The 20,519-nt window shown below is 46.2% G+C and overlaps 1 protein-coding gene across 11 annotated transcripts in view; it reads right to left on the bottom strand.

Annotated features, from left to right (window-relative positions):
- ZFAT (zinc finger and AT-hook domain containing) overlaps nt 1-20,519 on the bottom strand; it is a 274,158-nt gene that overhangs the window by 75,125 nt on the left and 178,514 nt on the right. For all 11 annotated transcript variants that reach the window (XM_041769045.1, XM_041769044.1, XM_041769042.1 and 8 more), the window contains 3 exons: nt 14,937-15,024; nt 12,753-12,902; nt 10,563-10,736 (listed from right to left, as the gene is read on the bottom strand). In XM_041769045.1, coding sequence (XP_041624979.1) covers nt 10,563-10,736; nt 12,753-12,902; nt 14,937-15,024 — 412 coding nt within the window. The remainder of the gene's footprint in view (nt 1-10,562; nt 10,737-12,752; nt 12,903-14,936; nt 15,025-20,519) is intronic.

Raw genomic sequence — 20,519 nt, 5'->3', positions numbered from 1 at the left:
ACCCAGATGAACCTCACAAATAATGTTAAAGGGAAGAAGGCAGACACAAAAGAGCACTTATCCTATCAGTTTAGGTGAAGTTCAGACAGGCAAGATCAGGTTACAGTGTTCCAAGTCCGGGCAGCTGCTACTTTGAGGAGGGAAGGGGATGGCTGGTAGGAGGGTAAGGCTGACTCCAGAGGGGCTAGTGATGTCCTGTGTCTTACCCTGGGATGTGGGGATGCAGATGAGATGCCTTTGTGACAATCCAGTTGGCTGTACCCTTACCAAGTACACGCTTTTTTTGCATGTGTATGATGCTTGAATTTTAAAAAGGTAAGGGGGAAAAAAGACCCCACCACAAGAACAAAACAGGCTACCTTCCCCAGAAAGGGGCTCAGAAACTCGTGCCCAATAGTTCAAGAAAACATGTGTTAGGTGGGGTTCAAAGGCATCATAGTCTGCGGAATACTTGGCTGCTGGTGCAGGGGGTAAGGAAAAAGATACCATTGGCACTATTTGCCCCGTGACTCTCAGTTCTGCATCTTTCTGAGAGCCGGGCTGGCTGGAGATTTTCCACTGCAGACACTGCGGCCCGTTCTGGACGCAGTGTTTCACCACCAGCTCCTAGTTCCCTCAAAAGGTGTGATCTGTTTTAGTATATGTGCTGCCAAAGCAAGCACAAAAGGTGTGATCTGATACAAGTCCCCTTCGAAGATGGAAGGGAGTGGGTGGAAAGGTCACCTCCACTCCTTCTGTTCATCCCTCTGCATTCCACTTTCCCTTGGCAGCAGTCTCTTTCTCTGGTAATGTGAGCTCCTCAGCCAGCATTCCACGGCTGACTTGCTGATGGAATGAAGCTCACCTCTGACCTGTGAAGCACTGGCTGGACCTGGTGCCAGGACATTGCCTGAAATCAAGCAGCACCAGACAGACAGCAGAGGAGAGTCCAGGGATCCTGAGATATGCCCTTTACCCAGCCTGTCATGTTAGGACAGAGGGCACAGGATTTGGAGGGCAAAACAGAAATCCTGGTTACTCTGCCTTGAGTTAGGTGAAGACAGGTACCCCCAACCCCAAGGGATGTGGAACTGCCCTCCCTGTTGGGTTTCCTTCTGCTGTGGAGGACAAGATGAATGTGCAAGAGGGAGGGCCGGAGAGCCACTGGGGCACCAGCCTCGCTGCACACTCTGCCCCAGGAGGCGGCTATCCCATGTAGAGGGGAGCAGCACTTATCCCACACCTGCAGGCAGCTGTTGGTGGTGGGGGGGTTCCCTCCAGGATATATGTAGCCCCCAGCCTGGTGACCAGCACTTAGAAAACACACAGTACCCTGGTGAGGATGTGGAGAAAAGGGGACCCCAGGGCTCTGTTGGTGGGAATGTAAAATGGTTCAACCACCATGCAAAACAATATGGAGCTTCCCCCCAAAATTAAAAATAGATCTCCCATACCATCTACTATTTACTATCTAGCAATTCCACTACTGGGTATAACATGCAAAGGAACAGGATTCCAAACAGCTATCTGCACCCCCATGTTCACAACAGTCAAGACACAGAAATGAGACAAACGTTATCAATGGATGAATGGATAGTAAAGAAGTGGCAAACAATGGAATATTATTCAGCTATGAGAACGGAGAGTATCTTGCCATTTGCAACAACACGAATGGACCTCGATGCCATTACGCTAAGTGAGGTAAGTCAGATAAAGAAAGGCAAGCACTGTCTTCTCTGTGGAATGTAAAAATGTCAAACTGGGTAAAAAAAAAAAAAAAAAAAAAACACAGAGTAAAATGGTGGTTACCAGGGAATGAAGAGATAAAAACTGATGTTGTCGCAGGCTCAAGTTTGCAACGTAGTAAATAAGCCATAGGGAGCTAATGCAGAATATAATGAATATACACAACAATATTGCACTACAATGCAAATGTGATAAATACAGTGTTACTATGATGGCAACATATGATAATATAAATATAAATATGTAACAAATTAACACATTGTACACCTTAAATTTATACAATGTTATATGTCAAATATATTAAATTAAAAAATACTTGATCATAACAAGAGAGTTTGTAACTAAGTGCTGTGATGGATGTTAACTAAACGTATTATGGTGATCACTTCATAATATATACACTATACCAAAACACTATGCTGTACACCTTCAATTACATCTCAAAAAACTAAAAAAAAAAAAAAAAAAAGAAACTGCATAGCACCTGTCAGCTTCCTTTGTGTCTTACTACACCCTCATCTCCTCGATGAGCTTCCCTGAGGACGGTTCCAGCTGCTTGGTTACTTTAAATAGAGCTCTATATAAAACTAGGGAGAGGTGGAATGGTAGAAAAATCTCAAACCATCCTGTGAAAATAAGACCATGCCCTTTGTCTTCTGGCATTTGGAGTCCATCAGCACACAAAGAAAGACAGCGATGGACAATTTCTTCTAATTTAAGGCACCTTGTTTAAAAACCTGTTAAATGAAATCACTCCTGCCAAATCAAATTTTATGTGTACCTCAAACTTGAAAGGGCATTAAAATACTTAAGGAAATTTGCATAAATCAGAACTATTACTAGTGAGAATATCTAGAGGCATGAGGGTGAAAAGATCCTATCAGGACTGTTGATCCAGTCTTACTGCAAACGGTGATATTTTGCATAAGTAAATTTATCAGAACACTGACTTTACCTTTTTCAACACTGATGCTCTTTAAATACTAACTCTTGCACTGTGCCTTCCTAATGAGAGAATATCTGAGAGAAGAGAAGTGAATCTTTCCTAAATGACACAGATGATGAAGCGCTATAAATACGCTGTGTCCACCCTGTGTTGACAGTATGACAACACTGACCACTAGGAGAAGAGGCACATCTACCTGACACTTAGAATGAACTGACACACTTAATATGAACCCAAGTAATAATCTTCCCACAACCCCGCTGCAGTCGGTAGTGCCCTCCCCCAAAGATAGCCAGGTCCCAATCCCCAGAGCCTATTACCTACTATGCCAAAAGGGATTTTGCAGATGTGACCAGGTTAAGGATCTTGAGCTAGATCACCTTCTATTATCCAGATCGGCTCAGTGAAATCGTAAAGGTCTTTATGGGAGACAGAGGGTCAGGGTCACAGAGGAGATGTAATCATGGAAGCAGAGGGACAGCCAGGTTGGAAGGACCTTGCTGCTGCCTCTGAACATGGAGGCAAAGGAGACGGGCAGATACTAGAAACAAGGAAGGCTAGACACAGAGTCTCCCCTAGAGCCTCCAGAAAGAATGCAGCCCTGCTGACAACCTGATTTCAGATTTCTGAGCCCCACAGCTGTCGCACTGTAAGTCTGTGTTGATTCGAGCCACTACATGTATGGTCGTTTGTTACAGTGGCCACAGGAAATGAACGGGGCTCACGAAGCACGGGTTCAAGGTCGTACGGGCTGCAAGTGGCTCCAAGCTGGTCTGCCCTACCACCGCCCCATGCAGCCTGGCACACCGGGGTGTGCTGCCTAAGGTAAGAAAAGCTCCCCACAGGAAGCGTAACACGTGCTGCAGCCGGCAGTGTGCGGAGCATCATCTCCACAGCTCTAGCATCTGCAGGACTTTGTACAATGGCAAATCAGGACAGAAATAGCTACAGCAATAAAAATACGGTTGAAGGCTTCAGCCTCTGTGCTTTAACGGCAGAACTCCAGGCAAGTGCAGACTTAAGAGATGGATGGTTCTCTGTAATTAGATATCGGTTTCGAGACAAGGAGGAAGACATCGGCCTCCCGGCATGGGAAGAAAGAGAAGGCGGCCCAGAGCCAGAGAAAAGGACGGGAGAGGGCAGGGCACCACAACTGGCTTGAGGTCACAGACGCTGGGCCTGGTATCTGCAATCTGTTGCTGAGACCCCTCCACCCTACTGAGGTTTTAGGTCCGCAAGCCTTATTCAACACACAAATCTGTGTAGTAGTCTAAGGGGACTGTTCAGAAAGCCATACGGTTCCTTTTATTCTACAGGCTGTTACTTCTCCGGTGTATAAAAACCTGAGAAGACCTTCAGGTGGGCACAGCCAGGGGGCACATGCAGAAGGGCACTGACGTTGGCCTGCACGCTGCTGCCCATCACCCAGACACCGGCCGGCAAGGGTAAGCCATGGAAGCCCACCGTGTCCATGCCCACCCCATCCCTTCACCTTGAGCGCCAGGGTGAGAGGGACAAGGATCCTGTGCAGAAGCCAGGCTCACCGAAGCCTCATATATGAACTTGGAAGGCCAGCTGGCTGCTCAGATACAAATTTTCCATTTATTAACTTCTTGGCTCTAGAATGTGTGTTTCTAGAAGTAAAGAGACTACGGATTAAGTGGGGCTACTCTATCCTACAAGGACTCTGCTTGCAGAGTGGAAGAGGAGAAAAATAACTCCACATGTCCAGCTCCTAGAGTATTTCCACGTGTCACTGTGGAACCTCTTATCACAAACTGAAGGAGTGTAGGGGGGAGGTGGGGAGGGGATGGTGCTTCCTCCGCTCAGAACTCAGCTCCACACTCGACGCTCGACTTGTCTAATTATGACACGCACAAGAGTGCTTGAAGCTTGGAGAATCCCTCTGTGTTACATTTTACCAGAAAACGTCTTAACTCAAGGGTACGAGGGCAGGTTGGATGGGGCAGGAGGGGACCCGAAGGAATTAGCACCGCTCCTCAGAGAGCTTTTTAGTTCCTGACTGGGGATTCTCGCTGGAATATGTCACAGCAAGGCATGGCGCCCCTGTACCTGCCCCATCTGCTGGGGGTGGCGTGATCCCCAGAAAGCCTAGACCACACACGCGGAGGCCCTCTTTAAAGCCAAAAAGGGGAAAATGCACTTTAGCAGGATTTTTGCATGAAATTCTTTCATACCACCGCCACACACCCCAAGGGTTTAACTGGGCCCTTTACAGATCAACATCTCTCTCTGGACATATTGAGTGGCAAACCTTTGAACTGAAACCTCTGCCCACTGTGACCTCTCCTTTCTAAGGCACAGTAATGAGCTCCTCTGGGAAACAAGATGAGCACACAGGGACCCATCACTTCAGAGAAGCCCCGAAATGTGAAAAGTTGGATTCACAAGCAGGTAAAAGGGGAGGCTACTCAGTTCCTTTCACTTCATTGAGAGAAACCCAAGATTCCTTTACTAGTAAGTGTTTCCATCATATTTTACAACCTCCAAATCACAAGCATTTGATGTAACACAACTGAGGAATGAGGTGGGGAAAATAATTGGCACTTTTCGAGTGTTTCTACATCCCAACTACTGTCTGCAAGGCCCTTCACATTTTTTGTTTGTTTGTGTTTTGTTTTTTGTGTTTTTTGTGGGGTTTTTTTGTTTTGTTTTGTTTTTTTTTCTCATTCAACCAACGAACATTTATTGAGTACCTACTGTAAGCCAGTCATTGTTTTAAGTACCTGGGATACAAAACCAAGCAAATGTGGTAGGTCCAAAGTCCCTGCCTGGGGAGCTCACAGTCTTGTGGAAGACATGGAAAGTCATGAACAAGGAAATGATAATGCACAGAACACAGAAGTCTACAGAGAAACAGTAAAAAAAAGATGGAAGAAAGCCTGAAGGTACTGGGGAGAAGTCCCATGGCAGACACGAACCACACAGGACGCTCGAGACAGAGAAGGCAGGAAGAGACACCTAAGGGACTCACGGGGTCTGGATGATGCAGAGGGCTGGTGGGCTGTAAGGGACTCGGTGGGAAGAGCATGGCAGCAGAAGGAAGGCAAATGCCCAAGAGGGCAGGGACCTGGCAGGTATGAGAACAGGAAGGGGACGGAAGTGTCTAGAAAGAGGATGGTCAGGGGAGAGCAGAGGAGATGGGTGGAGATGGGGGGCTGAGAGGGAGGATCAGCCGGGCTGTGGCTTGGCCACTGTCCAGGAGCTGACTGCGGGGGTAAGACCAAAGACAGGGAGAGCGTCAGGTGGCCACAGCAAGAAAGGACGCATGAGGTGGACAAACACAACACCACGAGGGTGCCAGAAAGGGAAACTGAGGGAAAACACACAGAAGTTGCTAACGGGCCGTTGGCAGGGTGTGAACGAGATAGTTGGGAATGACCTGAGGTTTCTGACCCAAATGAACCACAAGGAGTGGCCAGTGACTGACACGGGTATGTCAGGGATCATCCAACTCTGGTCCCCGGACCAAATCCAGTCTGTATCTGCACAGCTGGGAGTTCAGAATGGCTTTGACAGCTTTCAAGGTTTGTGGGAAGAAAACAAAACAAATCAAAAAGAAGAAGAATATACGGCAGGAACCATACATGGCACTTCAAGTCTAAAACCTTTACTGTGTTTGTTCCACGTCTGGGGATCCCTGGCTGGCCGGAGACACAGGTCAGGGGCAGATGAGGAGCTAAAGTGTCGCATAGGCTTAGATGCCTTCTAGACGTGCAGGTGAAGATGCTGAGCGGGCAGTCAGAGCTGGAGACAGAAGCTGGGAAGCCTTCCACAGAAACAGTGTGCAAGCACGGGCAGGCCGAGGAGACGTCAGCCTAGGAGCATGCGGGCTTTGAGGGCAGGAGGTCAGAGCTAAGGCGGCCCCAGAAGAAACAGCCAGAAGGGCAGGTGGGGCCCAGGTGAGCAGGAGGCACTTTCTGGTATTTGACCCTCCAGCCCAGAAGACACAGGGCTATCATGATCCCTGTTTTACTGAGAAGGAAACTGAGGCTCAGAAAAGTGACCTGACCAAGCACACCCTACGAGGCAGAGGCAAGCAAGACTCAAAACTCAGGCCTCCGTCGTAGCTCTACCTACCCCACACAGCTTCTCCAGGGGACCAGCTGTGGAATCACTACTGATACAACAGATACACTAAAAACCAAGTCATCCCAGGCAGGTTTTAAAGCAATGTTTGCTTCCAAGTAAAGAGCTAATTCTATGCTTCCAGGCTAACAGCCTCATCAAGGCAACCAAGTCCTGAGTAGCAGCACTTTTTCCTGAGGAACTCGAGGACGTGTGATGTTGTCACATGGTTCACAGGGGCATCCCTGGGGCGGGAGAGAGTGTCCTCCTTTGGTGGAGAGGAAGGTGTTTTTCTTTTTCCTTTTTTTTTTTTGGAAGATATTTTTCTTATCTTGACCAAGCAGTTTCAAAATTTACCCAAAGGAATAATAACTAAATGAGAAAAACTAAGAGACGTTCATAGAAAAGAAAAAAGAGTAACATACGTGTGTGTAATCAAATTAGTTATAGAAATAGTACCTAATAAAACAACATACTAGAAACAGAGATTGTTGAAACAGACCAAAATCTCAGAACATGCCCAGCATCTTCAGAGAACGGCATTCCAAAATATAATGAAAAGGACTGATTTCTCTATAAATATGTTGAGTCAACTGAAAATTGTTTAAGAAAAAAAAATAGTAAGATCCCTACCACACACCACACACCAAAATAAATTTCAAGAATATTGTTTAATGTTATAAACTACAAAAATAAAACTTGAAGAAATTGCAAAAGAAGTTTCCCCTAAGATGAGGGAGGTTTCTTTCAACAGAGAAAAAAATAAAGGATAAAACTTGTAAGTATAAATATTCAAGGTGGGGATCCCTGGGGAAACCCAGCGGTTTAGAGCCTGCCTTTGGCCCAGGATGACCCTGGAGACCCAGAATCGAGTCCCATGTCGGGCTCCCTGCATGGAGCCTGCTTCTCCCTCTGCCTGTGTCTCTGCCTCTCTCTGTGTCTCTCATGAATAAACAAATAAAATCTAAATAAATAAATAAATAAATAAATAAGCAAGCAAGCAAGGTTATTTAAACTTCCGTATATAAAAACATGTGGCTAACAAAACGTAAACGCAAATGTTGAGTTAGAGGGAAATACGTGCACAGTATGACAAACCACTGAGATACAAAGAGCTTTTAGGAACCATCCAAATAAAATGTGAGTGCACCAAAAAAGTGGGTAGGAGATGGAACTCAACTTTTTTCAAAGCTTTTTTTAAAACTGAAAGGAAAAAGGTAGACCTGTCGTTTGATTCCAGCTGTAGAGCAGACCGTCCCTGGAGCTGGGACACCCAGGCTGTGGTCGGGCACCCCACGTATCAAGCTGGCCTTGGAGAAAACATGAGACCATGGTGAGTCCTCGTAACCGTGGGGAAATAGGGGCCACCCCTGAGTTAGACCGGGTGAAGCTACACTGGCCCTCATCACAAAGCATGGTCGAGAGAGACCCAGGGGGTGTCAAGGTGTCATGTCCTTATCCTGCCCTGCCAAACTCAAGCCCACATGGGGTGGAAAGGTGGCGCACCGAGGCAGCAGGACCCTCCATTCCAGTCGTGTTCTCACCATACCTAAGGCATGATGCTCTTCTTCCCAGACTGGTGAGTGTCTGAAAACAACACATGACTTTACAAATACCTCAAACTCCCTAAAATGGCAGGAAAAAAAAAAAAAAGAGAGAGAGAGAGAGAGAGAAAAGAAAAAACAATCCAAATTTCCTGTTTTGTCACAAAATATTTCATAATGGAGGGTATTATGCTGAGTGAAATAAGTCAATCGGAGAAGGACAGTGTATGTTCTCATTCATTTGGGGAATATAAATAATAGTGAAAGGGAATATAAGGGAAGGGAAAAGAAATGTTGGGAAATATCAGGAAGGGAGACAGAACATAAAGACTCCTAACTCGGGGAAACGAACTAGGGGTGGTGGAAGGGGAGGAGGGTGGGTGTTGGAGGGGAATGGGTGACAGGCACTGAGGCGGACACTTGACGGGATGAGCACTGGGTGTTTTTCTGTATGTTGGTAAATTGAACACCAATAAAAATTAATTTAAAAAAAAAATTTCATAATGCCTACAAGGCCTTCCCCCTTCCAGAAGGTTGTCTTAGCGCTTTGAGTACACACCATCTTTGCCCATCCGAATTCCCTCTCCTGCTGAAGAGCTCAGGGAGCAAAGTGACGGGTGGGACAGGCGGCATGTGTCACTGCCCACTGCCATGCCCACCATGATACTGCTGCCCTCACCCCGCCCCAGCCCTCCCCTCCACATCCAACTACGGTCGGTCCACAGCCCCTGATTAGACACACACCCCATCTCCGTGAATCCTTTCAGGCCAGAACCCAGACCTCTGGGCCAGGCGTGAGGCCACAGCGCCCCGGCCACCACAGCCCAGGGGACACCCCAGGCCTCCAGCGCTGAGGACAACCATTTGTCATTAGTGGCTTGTATTGTAAAAATACAGTGGCACTGTATTTTTCAGGATTCTGTGACTCGTGTGCTTCCACGTCAAGAAATACCAGGAAGGCGTATTGTTTCCGAAGGTACAGAATTCATGAATAATTACATGATTTAATGCTTTCATTACTCAGGGCAAAACTGCTTTACTGTCACTGCGTTTTTAATTATTTTGCTTATGGATTTTCTTATTTACGGCACACTGCTTAAATCTGCATAGTTATGGCCCTGGACTTCATTCAGCCTAGGCAAGCCCTGGATCTTCAAGTCTAATGAAGCCGAGCTAAGCCTGTGGCCTCCCCACAAGCCCCTCAAGCTCACCCACACACAACAGGATTGATTCCTTAGAACATTCTTAAAATAAAGGCAGGACCTAAAGGCTATGTCATCCCATAAGTTCGGAAATCAAAAATAATTGTTGCAATCACTCTTGATTTTTAGGGTGAATTCCAATTTTTGTATATAATTGTGCTAAAACAGCCATCTGGTTGTTTTATTTATGAATATGGTTTATTAATCTCATTACATAGAATACTGACAAGACCTTCCCACAATTGGGGTTTTTAAAAGAAAATTAAAAACATTAAAGGCCTCTTATGGTTTAGCTGCCTGTCTTCTTAAAACAATTCTACTTTTCTTCCCTCTATTCTGCTCATCTCAGGGACTTTCTTGGCCACTGTGACCACTGCCCACCACCTCTCCTTCTCCCTAGGGCTGCCAAGCCCCCTTCCATCACAGCACCCACCTTTAGCCCGGCCTGCATGCTTCTCTTCCTCCCCACTGGGGTATAGACTCCTTGGTGGCAGCAACTGTTCCTTACCTACCCTATACCCCAGGCACGTCTGGGACGTAGTAAGAACTCAATCAATGGTTCCTTACGAATGAATGAACTTAGAGATCAACGTAAGTGTACTTCATCAAGGTCAAATTTGCCCAAGTATTGTTGGTATTTTAAACTGAGCCCCATTTTGGCCTGAATATCAAACCCTGAAGTTGCTTGGATGACAAGCATCCACTTGGAAGCCTCAGGTCAGGTGTGATCAGAATGCCCCTCAGGCTCAGGTGGGGCTGGAGGGCTGAAGAGGATTGCAACTTTCAGGTCAAGGCCTCCTGAGGGTGCCTTACTCCCTGGAGCAGCATCCCCTCCCCATCCACCCACCCATGCACAGTGGAGGTCAGACATGGCTCTAGTCCTGAGCACAGGGAGTTTTGCCCTTGATCAGAATCGAAATTCTAGAAGACCCCGCTCTTTCTGGCCTGCAGACACATCCACTGCTTCTGCTGGACTTGAAACGTCAGCTTCACGTCTCACTTTCAAGAGGGTTAAAAAAAAAAAAAACGCACTATGGTATGGAGTTATTTACTTACCGTCAGCAGTGTGAAGGAGCTTATGACTTTTCAACGTCCCTTTTGATTTGAATTTTTTGCCACACATGTCACACAGGTGAGTTTTCTCAGTGCTATGACGATTCATATGAGCCTTGAGGTTACTCTTGCTTCGAGTTGCGTACTCGCACAAAGAACATTTGAAGGGTTTCACACCTACCAGAGGAGGAGGAAAAACAGATCCATGTATAACAAAATCACACATACACACACACCTACTTCTACGTGTGCATATGCGTATGTGTCCCAAGAACATACGTGCATATCCCTGTTGAACAAAGCAGGGCACGTGCCTTCCTGAACACACTGCACACATGCCTTGCCATGCTCTCATCTACGCCATTCCTTCCAACTGCCGTGCCCTGTCCTGCCACGGCCTCCAGCATGTGGCCTTCTCTGATTGGCCCAAGACAGTCCCCTTGCTTCCCTCTCTGTGTCTCCATGTGTCCCAATCTCCTGGAATTCTCTATCAGAACTGCTATAGCACACTGCAGGTCGTCCATACCTGCCTCTCCCTATAGTCCAGGAATTCCTCTTGGGCACAGACTCCAAGCAGTTTCTGTAGCACATGTTCATTAAATTCAATTGAATGGAGTTAAGTTGACCAGAATTAAAGTAAACGTGGATCTGTGCAGAAATCAATGGGATCGGGGGATCCCTGGGTGGCTCAGAGGTTTAGTGCCTGCCTTTGGCCCAAGGCGTGATCCTGGAGATCCGGGATCGAGTACCATGTCAGGCTCCCTGCGTGGGGCCTGCTTCTCCCTCTGCCTGTGCCTCTGTCTCTCTCTCTTTCTGTGTCTCTCATGAATGAATAAATAAAATCTTAAAAAAAAAAAAAGAAATCAATGGGACTGGATACCTAGGATCAGACACAAGAGCACATTTTCATAAACTGAGCAGAGCCTTAGGACGCTGGCTATTGTTGGGCTAATGGCTTGAACTGTGGCTGCTCCCCCTCCACTAGACAAACGCGCACTGCAGACCTACTCTGGAGCACACACTGAGGGGCTCTGAGGCTGAGAAGCCAGGGCCCCTGCGGCTGCCGTCCAGGGGGAAATGTGAAGCAAAAGGCCATGACACCTAGCGCAACATGCACAGGGAGAAGGATGCTGTGCCCGACACTGAGCACGGGGTGGGGGATGTGACACACGGTGTGCTCAGCATTTTCAGACCTTGTCTACAAGACCCAAGACTGTGGTTAAGGAAGCCAAGGCTTCAACAAGGCTATGGGGTATGCCCAGAGTTCAGAGCACAGGTGCATGCATGATGGTAAATAAATAGTACCTCCCACCTGGGCTCTGAGCTCCGCTCCCGCCATCCTCTCTGGGTCCCTATGCCATCAAGTAGTGAACTGCTCACCTCTCCCTTCCTCATGGTGCATCCCCAAGGCCTGAGAACAGGTGTTTCTATTCCTCGCCGTCGAAACCCTCTCCAGGAACCCTCTTGTATTCCTGCCTGCGGCATGCCAGCTTCCTAACTCACCTCGGCACGAGTCCAGAAGGGCTCCCCAGGCTCCTGGCTCTGCACTGCAACCCCAGGAGAGCCACATCCTTACAGTGGGAAGCAAAGTTGGTAGCCTGCTATCTCCAGCAGCCTCCTGACCTCCAACTGCCCAAATTCCCAGAGTGTGCTCCCCAAGCTTCCCTCACAAGAAAGCACCCCAAAATCACAGCCAGTCTTCCTCTTTCTGCTACTTCATCTCCATGCAACTCTCCTGCCTTCTGGATTCTTCCTCCACGATGCTGGACTAGAGGCCTCTCTGCTGTCCTCTTCACCTTTGTTTACCTGTAACACCAACACTTCCTCAGCACCTACCGTGCCAGCACCCTGCAGCGGGCACCAATTACCAAGGTGATGAAGATGGTGCTGTTCTCTGAAGCTCACTGTCTAGCACAGACATCATGGGAATTTATTTCACTACACTTCACTATATTTTCACTACGTTTCCAACGGACGCTATACAACTGCACACTTCTGCTCACTGCATTTGCAACTCAACAGGCAGTGACTAAAATCACTGAGCTTAGCTGGCTGGTGGACACATTTCTCAGTAAGCTGGAGAAGTCTAACTATAAGGCACAAGGCGATACAGCTTCCTCCTAAAGTACTCCCCACATGAAGCATGGAAGCACAAAACTAAAGGGTGCTCCACCCTGAAAGATGAGTACTCACCTTCGTGAGCCCAGATATGACGCTGGAGATCTGAGCCGTTCTTCATGAAATAGAAATCACAGTACGGGCACTTCATGGCTCGCTTCCCAATCAGACCTTTCAGCTGAACCCTCCTCCCGAGAACCTCAGAAATAGTGCTCATGGACACCTCTGGAAGAAAAGCAGGGGGGTCTATCAGAAGCCAAAGAGGATAGGCTCCCAAGAGACATAGGAGACTGCCTGGATGCCCTGGCCAACCCCAGCAGCACTCAGGTGACCAATCAAGATGTGCCCCCTGGAGTCATGTGGTAGGATTTTTGCCTAAAAATTAAACCGGAATCTAATCAAGTCTCAGATCTAAATATCCATAAGCATAAAATGTGAGGGATGGAGAAACAATACCGTGAGGCACCATCAGACAAATGCAGGACATGAAATCACCTACAGGAAAAGCAATCCAGTCCCTTCCAATAAGTCGCTGTCATGAGAACAAAAGTGGAGTGGGGTGTCCCACGGAATTTAAGAAACTCAATTGACATAACAACTAAAGGCAAAATGTCTGGGTCCTGATTCAAACAATCTTGTATTGACTGCGGCAATCTTAAATGAACTAATCCTAGGTAATAGTAATGGTAATAACAAATTACCATTAATTGTTTGTTTTAATGGTGACCTGGTGGTTATGTTACAAAAGACACCGATTAGTTGGAGATGCATCCAACATTCTTTTATGAGGAAGTTACATACGTGTGAGACATACTTTAAGATATTCTAGAACATGGGACACCTGGGTAGCTCAGTGGTTGAGCGTCTCCCTTTGGCTCAGGTCATGATCCTGGGGTCCTGGGATCGAGTCCTGTATCAGGCTCGCTGCTCAGCAGAGAGTCTGCTTCTCCCTCTGCCTCTGCCTCTCCTCCTGCTTGCTTGCTCGCTCTCTCTCTCTCTCTCTCTCTCTCTTGCAAATAAATAAAATCTTAAAAAAAAAAAAAAAAGATATTCCAGAACAAAAACTTTTGAGGGTCAATCCATAAAACAAGTCTGACAAAATGCTCACAAGTACAGAAGCTGAGCTGTTGAGGATACCTGGGGGTTCCTCATATTATCCTGTGTGTTGTATATATGTGAAGTTTAGACCAAAGACAACACCTCACAAATGTTCATGAGCAAAGGCTGTCCAATCTGAACGAGCATCCTCGGCTCACACTGGACACAGGCTGGAACAGGAAAGGTAGAATGAGGCCATCAGAGAATCCCATAACCCACGTGTTCCCACACAGATGAAGGCCTTAAGGCTCTATCTGTTCCCAGATAAAACATAAGTGTTGGTGAACTCCATTATTTCTTTACTTTTCTCTATTATCATTTATGATCCCAGTGAGTCAATGCCCTAACACAGGGGCAGATATAAAAGACACATGGATGAAGGGAAAAGCGCACCCACCTTACCTATTCCTCCTTCATACCATACACAGCACCTGCATCTGTGCTCTCGGGCCTGCCCCATATGACACCGGGGATCTGGGGTTGGGCCTTAACCCTTAACAGCCTTCCCCACGGCCCTCACAGGGGTCAGGGAAGTGCCAATGACCAGAACACAAGGGGTCAGTGCACCAAGAGTGGGGTATGGGGGGAGCCCTGCTCCCAGCCGGGAGTCCCCAAATCCTCCCCAAGGACGGGACTCCCAGGAAAAACACAGAGAATAAACAGGAAGTAATTGAGCAGAGGGGAGGAAATGGGTCCCAGGTGGAGAAAACAGGTGTGACAGGTATGAATGGCTCATGCTTCACACCTCTGAGTGTGAAGAGACCAGCGGGGGGGAGACCCAAGGTGATGGTCACTCCAACTCAGCACGGCTCCTCAGACCACCATGACGGGCAACAAACTTTTCACAGGCACCCAGGCAGCTGAGTCTAGGTCAGACCTGCTTGTAAGTGACCCATCCGAAGGTACTTGGACATTAAAAGGGAGGGGGAGATGGGAGTGTGGGAACATGTATCAGGAGACCAGATAAAGGGATAAAATGAAGTGAATAATTACAACAACTCCCCCCCCCCCCGTTAAATAAAGGTAATTGTTTCCCTCAAATTCACTCATACTTTCATCCCCTTTCATTTCCATTTCGTGCAGTTGATATATAATGCTGAGTTTTTAAAACAAACATAAGCAGTTTAAAATTAATCTCCTCTCCAAAATGCATAACCTTACCGGGATGGTTGGTCTTGATGTGCGACTTTATCAGTCGGTCTTCTGAAAAAGACTTTTCACACACTGGACAAGAATAACTCCTTTTATCCTTAACAGAAAGAGAGTGCAATCAATGGAGTGTCTCATTTAACCCTGGGCTCCATGAAAAAACCACCACCATCACCACCACCTCCCCCACCACGGCCACCATTGCCACCACCGTCACCACAGCTAGACCACAGTGCACCTCTGCAAACACGTGACATGCCACCTGCACCTGGCCCACACACCTGGGGAGCTCTGGAGTGTTGGGGAATGGTACTGGCTCCATTTCAGAAGGGAGGGATGGGGCTTACACATGACAGTCCGGTGGAGGTGGGCAGGCCAGCAGAGGGCAGGGCTCCACCTCGAGGTCTACCACACAGACCAGCGGCGCTCCACGACCCGACGTGTATTATGTCCTCCAATGCTCTCTGCGTGGTGTGTGTGGGGTTTCACAGAAGTTATTTTACTGAGACTCACAATCACTTTCAATCGGCAGGCATTATGATGCTCACATTACAGATTAAGAAATGAGGCCAAGTCATTGAGAGGAGGAGCTGGCCTTTGGACCCAAGACGCCCACTCCAGGCTGCTCCTACTACTCCCAAGGCCTGTGTCCCACTGAGGCTGCAGGTAAGGTGTTCGCTCTACACTGCGCCTGGCCTCACAGGTCTGGCTAACTGCCATGCTACATCCCACCACGGGAGCAGCTCTTGTGAATCATCAAGCTAGCTTCTACCCATTTGCCTGTTCCTTCAGCTCATTGTAGGACTATTTCATATGCCAATTTTCCCCAAAGGGTGAGTGTTATGGGTTAAACTGTGTCCCCTGCAAAATTCATATATTGAAGCTCTAACCCCCAGTAGTACTTCAGGGTAAGACCTGAACTAGAAACAGGGTCATTGCAGATGCAATTAGTGAAGATGAAGTCCTTAGGGGAGACTTAATTCCTACATGACTGGTGTCCTTATTTTAAAAAAAGGAAATTTGGACACAGACACGCATACGGAGGGGATGGCATGTGAATAAGGAGGCAGAAATCCAGGTGATGAATCTGCAAGCCAAGAAACAACAAAGATTGCTGGCAAACACCAGAAGCTAGGAGAGAAGCAAAGAAGAGACTCTCTCTCATGGCCCTCATGGAAGTAACCCTGCTGACACCTTGATCTTGGAATCCTGGCCTCCAGAACTGTGAGACCATAAACATTGTTGTTTATGCCACTTGGCGGTCTAGGGGCTCTAGGCACTAACACGGGTGAGCTGACCAAGGGAAAGGGCTGTAGCTGGACTCTATCTGTGCTACAGGTGATCCACACCTGGGAGAGGCTACCAGACGGCACACAGCTTTGTGTGTGAGTTTGCTCCCACCCTCAGTGTCCCCAATAGGAAAGACAACCAAGTGAGGCAGTATCGGTACAAACTTACCAAGCAGAGAAACACCCACAATGAGCTTCAAAGTGCAATCGGTATTATTAACAAACTTTACAAGCCCATAAGAAATGCAGGAGCTGTGACTGCAAGGAAAAGTATTGGGCTGTGTGTGTTCTGGAGGATGTAGTCCATGACTGCTTCAATTTATAGAACAAATTCCCACTATTTACTGTCCACCTACCTATTAGGAGCTCAGCATTGCACCAAATGCTCCTCATGCCATAGTAAACGAACAAGCTGCCCCAAAATGCAGTCTCCTTATACCAATATATAATAATAGCAACAATAGTGACCATTTCTGAAGAACTTATTCCTACAGAGTGCTGCACTCTACATACCACACCCCATGAGGCATTTGAGAAGCTGCCCAAGGTCACACTACCCCCCCAAGGGCAGAGGTGGCCATCCAAACTAGACCTCTGTACTCCCGAGTTCCTGCTCCCCTAAGACAGTGACTAGGAGTACAGACTCAGGGCTCCAAGTCCCTAGGTTCAAACCCTGGTTTCACCACTTATTAGCTGGGGGAACTTTGGGCAAGTGACTTCACCTGTCAATGCCCTGGTTTCTTTGTAAAATAGTGATAAAAGTAGCCTCCTTGTTAGGAGGAAAAAAAAGAAATTAAAAACACATAAAGGGGACTTCCAATTTCTAGTCCAGCACGTAAGAATCTCAGAAGTCTCCACTTCATCCTAACAACAAATGAAATGCTGTACAAACTGAAAACACAACAACTCTTCTTAATCTGTAAGAGACAGGAGGTCATAGGCAAACCACTGCTCCGCAAACTGGAGAAAAGGCAGAGAATCACAAACTTATTGGAGCAGAAACCCACAAGCAGGAACCCCCCCTAAGAACCAGGCCCAGGGCAGGGAAACTAGGACTGGAATTAATGTACTGCTGGAAGCTCACAATAGACAAGTAGAGTTAAAATGTCCAGGGGCATCCACTTTTCTGAGTTTTCTCCCCAGGCACTTGACTTCATACTACAGTGAATATCAGAGAAAAACCCAGGCTTCACAGGAAGAGGGGAAAAGGAACCATTTCAAAATACCCCACATCATTCGATTCTTCTTCCCAAGGCCTGCCCCCAGGGGAAACCAGTTACCCAGAGCCAAACCTGTTGGGGTATTACCAGAGACTAAGCCACCGAGGGGAAGGTCAATACCCCAACCTGCCCCCTACAGCCTTCCATGTGAGAGAAAGGACATACCCAAACCCAGCCCACTTCAATCATCCTTTCCCACCTAAGAGCGTCAAGGGGGGGGGGGGGGGGAACACTGGTGAAGTTCAGTCCAGGAGCAGAGAGGCTCACTAACAGACTGACACCTAGTCACAGGATTCTAGAATGACCCCCCCTCCTTCACACCCTACCAAAACATTAATAAAGGCCTATTTACAGTAGTTCCTTGGACCCATTCCTGTCCAGCTATGAAGGAAGAAAAAAAACAAGACACACCAAGAGGAAAAAAAAAAAAAAAAAACACAGTCTAAAGTGACAGAGCAAGCATCAGAACCAGACTCGGATATGGCAAGGATGCTGGAATTATCAGACTGAGCATTTAAAACTACTCTGACGTGCATGCTCAGGGCTCTACTGGATGAAATAGACAGCATGCAAGAGGAGATGGGCAATGTGAGCAGAGAGATGAAAATTCTCAGAAAGAACCAACAAAGAAATGCTAGAGGTCAAATCACTGCAACAGAAAAATGCATCTGATGGGTGTAGTAGGAGACCAAACACAGCTGAGGAAAGAAGTCCTGAGCTTAGGGATATTTCCAAAGAAACCTCTAAAACTAAAAAGCAGGCAGGAAAGAAGACTGATGAAGACAGAACAGAATATCCAAGGACTGTGGGACAACAGATGGTGTAATGTACACATAATGGGAACATGAGAAGATGAAGGAGATAAAAGAACTGAAGAAATATTTGAAACAATAATATCTGACAATTTCCCCAATAGGATGTTGAACACCAAGACAGATCCAGAGAGCTCAGGGAATACCAAATAGGAGTAATCCCAAATAAACTACACCTATCATGTTCAAACAACAAAAAAACCAAAGCTAAAGAAAAAATACTGAAAGAAGCCAGAGATATAAACAAAATAAAACAAAAATCTTATCTATAGAAGAGCAAAGATAAGAACCTAATTTCTCAGAAACCATGTAAACAAGAAGAGAATGGAATGAAGTATTTACAGGGCTAAAAGAAAAGAAAAAAAAATCACCAACCCAGAATTCTGTACCCTGTAAAAGTATCCTTCAAAAATGGAGAAACAAACTTTCTGAAGCAAACAAAAATTAAAGGAATCTGTTACCAGTAAGATCTGTCTTACAAGAAATATTAAAACAAGATAAAGTCAGAAACTTGATCCACATAAAGTTAGAGTACTGGAGAACGGAGAAGTGAAGGTAAAATAAAAACTTTTATTTATCTTAATCTTAACTGATCTAACAGAAAGTTTCTTCAAAATAGTAACACAACAATGTATTCAAAATTGTATGCTTTCTATATACATACACTTGTATATAAGTGATATAAATATCAACAATGATACAAGGAGTAGGAAGAAGAAATTATGATTATTTTGTTATTACAAGGTACTCACACTATCCATAAAGTGGAACAGTGCCATTTGAAAGTCATCTTTGATTATATGTAAACATATACGGCAAGTTCTACGGTAACCCCCAGAAAAAGTTTAAAAAAAAAAAGTGTAAGTGATATGCTAAGAGAAGAGAGAAAATGAAATCATATAAAATGCTCAATTGAAACTCCAAAACAGGGGTGCTTGGGTGGCTCAATCGGTTGGTCATCTGCCTATGGCTCAGGTCATGATCTCAGGGTCGTGGCATCGAGCCCTGAATCATGCTCTCTGCTCAGAGGGAGTCTGCTTCTCCTTCTCCCTCTGCCCCTCCCCCTGCCTGACCTTGCTCTCTCATTCACTCTTTCAGGCAAATAAATAAAATCTTAAAAAAAAAATAAAACTACAAATGATGGGAAAGAAAAAGATTGGAAGACAAAGGAACAGAGAACATGGGCAACAATTAGAAAACACAACAAATTTGATAAATATTAATTCAACTATTCACTAATCACTTTGACTATCAATGACCTAAATATTAAAAGACAGGGATTGCCAGACTGGATCAAGGAGCAAGATGCAACTATAAGTGGGCTGTAAGAAACCACTTTAAAGACATATTCAGATTAAAAGGACATGATACCAGGCTAACACTAATCAAAAGAAAGGGGAGGTAGCTTTATTAATTTCAAGCAGAACAGACTTCAAGGACAGTTATCGGTGACAAAAAGGGGCATTACATAATGTTGAAGGGGTTAACTCTCCAAGAAGACATAATAATCTTTAACATATACGCATCTAACAACAGAGTTGAAAAGTATGAGGCAAAAACTAGAATGGCAAGGAAAAATAGATGAGGCCCCTACTCTAGCTGGAGGCTTCAAGATCCCTCTACCAGAAATGGGACAGATCCAGCAGGCAGAAAATGGGTAAGGACACAGTTGAATTCAACAACACCATCAGTCAACTGGGTATAATTGACATCTACAGACTACTACATCCAACAATGTAAGAATAGACATCCTCAAGGTCACGCAGAACATTCTGGGCCATAAAACAGGCCTCAACAACTTGAAAAGAATAGGTTCTGTGTACCCACAGAAAGCACAACACTGAGAGCAACCTCTAATGTGACCTCTGGGCTCTGGGCGTTACTTGTCAGTGTCAGTTCGGTGACTGTCACAAAGGTATCACTGTGGTGCGGGATGTCAACAGTGGGGCAGGTTGCATGTGTTTGGGGACGGCAAAATCTCTATACTTCCTGCTCAGTTTGCAATGAACCTAAAGCTGTTCTAAAAAATAAAGTTTATTAAGAGACAACACACACACAAAGTACTTAGAATGGAGCCGGGCCTCTGGTGGGCACTCAATAAATCTGAAAGATGTTGCTGCTGTGGCTGTGGCATCGATACTAATGCAACTTGGCCTCAGATAACAGACCTTGTGGGTTAACGCACCCTAGGAATCTCCAAGACGGGGTTCTGAGTAAGTACCCTTCAAATTGCTTTATGGATTAGATGCTGCTGTTGCAGAACATCTCCAGAGA

The sequence above is a fragment of the Vulpes lagopus genome, chromosome 9 (genome assembly GCF_018345385.1).
Source record: "Vulpes lagopus strain Blue_001 chromosome 9, ASM1834538v1, whole genome shotgun sequence".
Taxonomy (NCBI): Eukaryota; Metazoa; Chordata; class Mammalia; order Carnivora; family Canidae; genus Vulpes; species Vulpes lagopus.
Note: the sequence above shows the minus strand (reverse complement) of the source record. Positions and strands in the feature narration are given on the sequence as shown.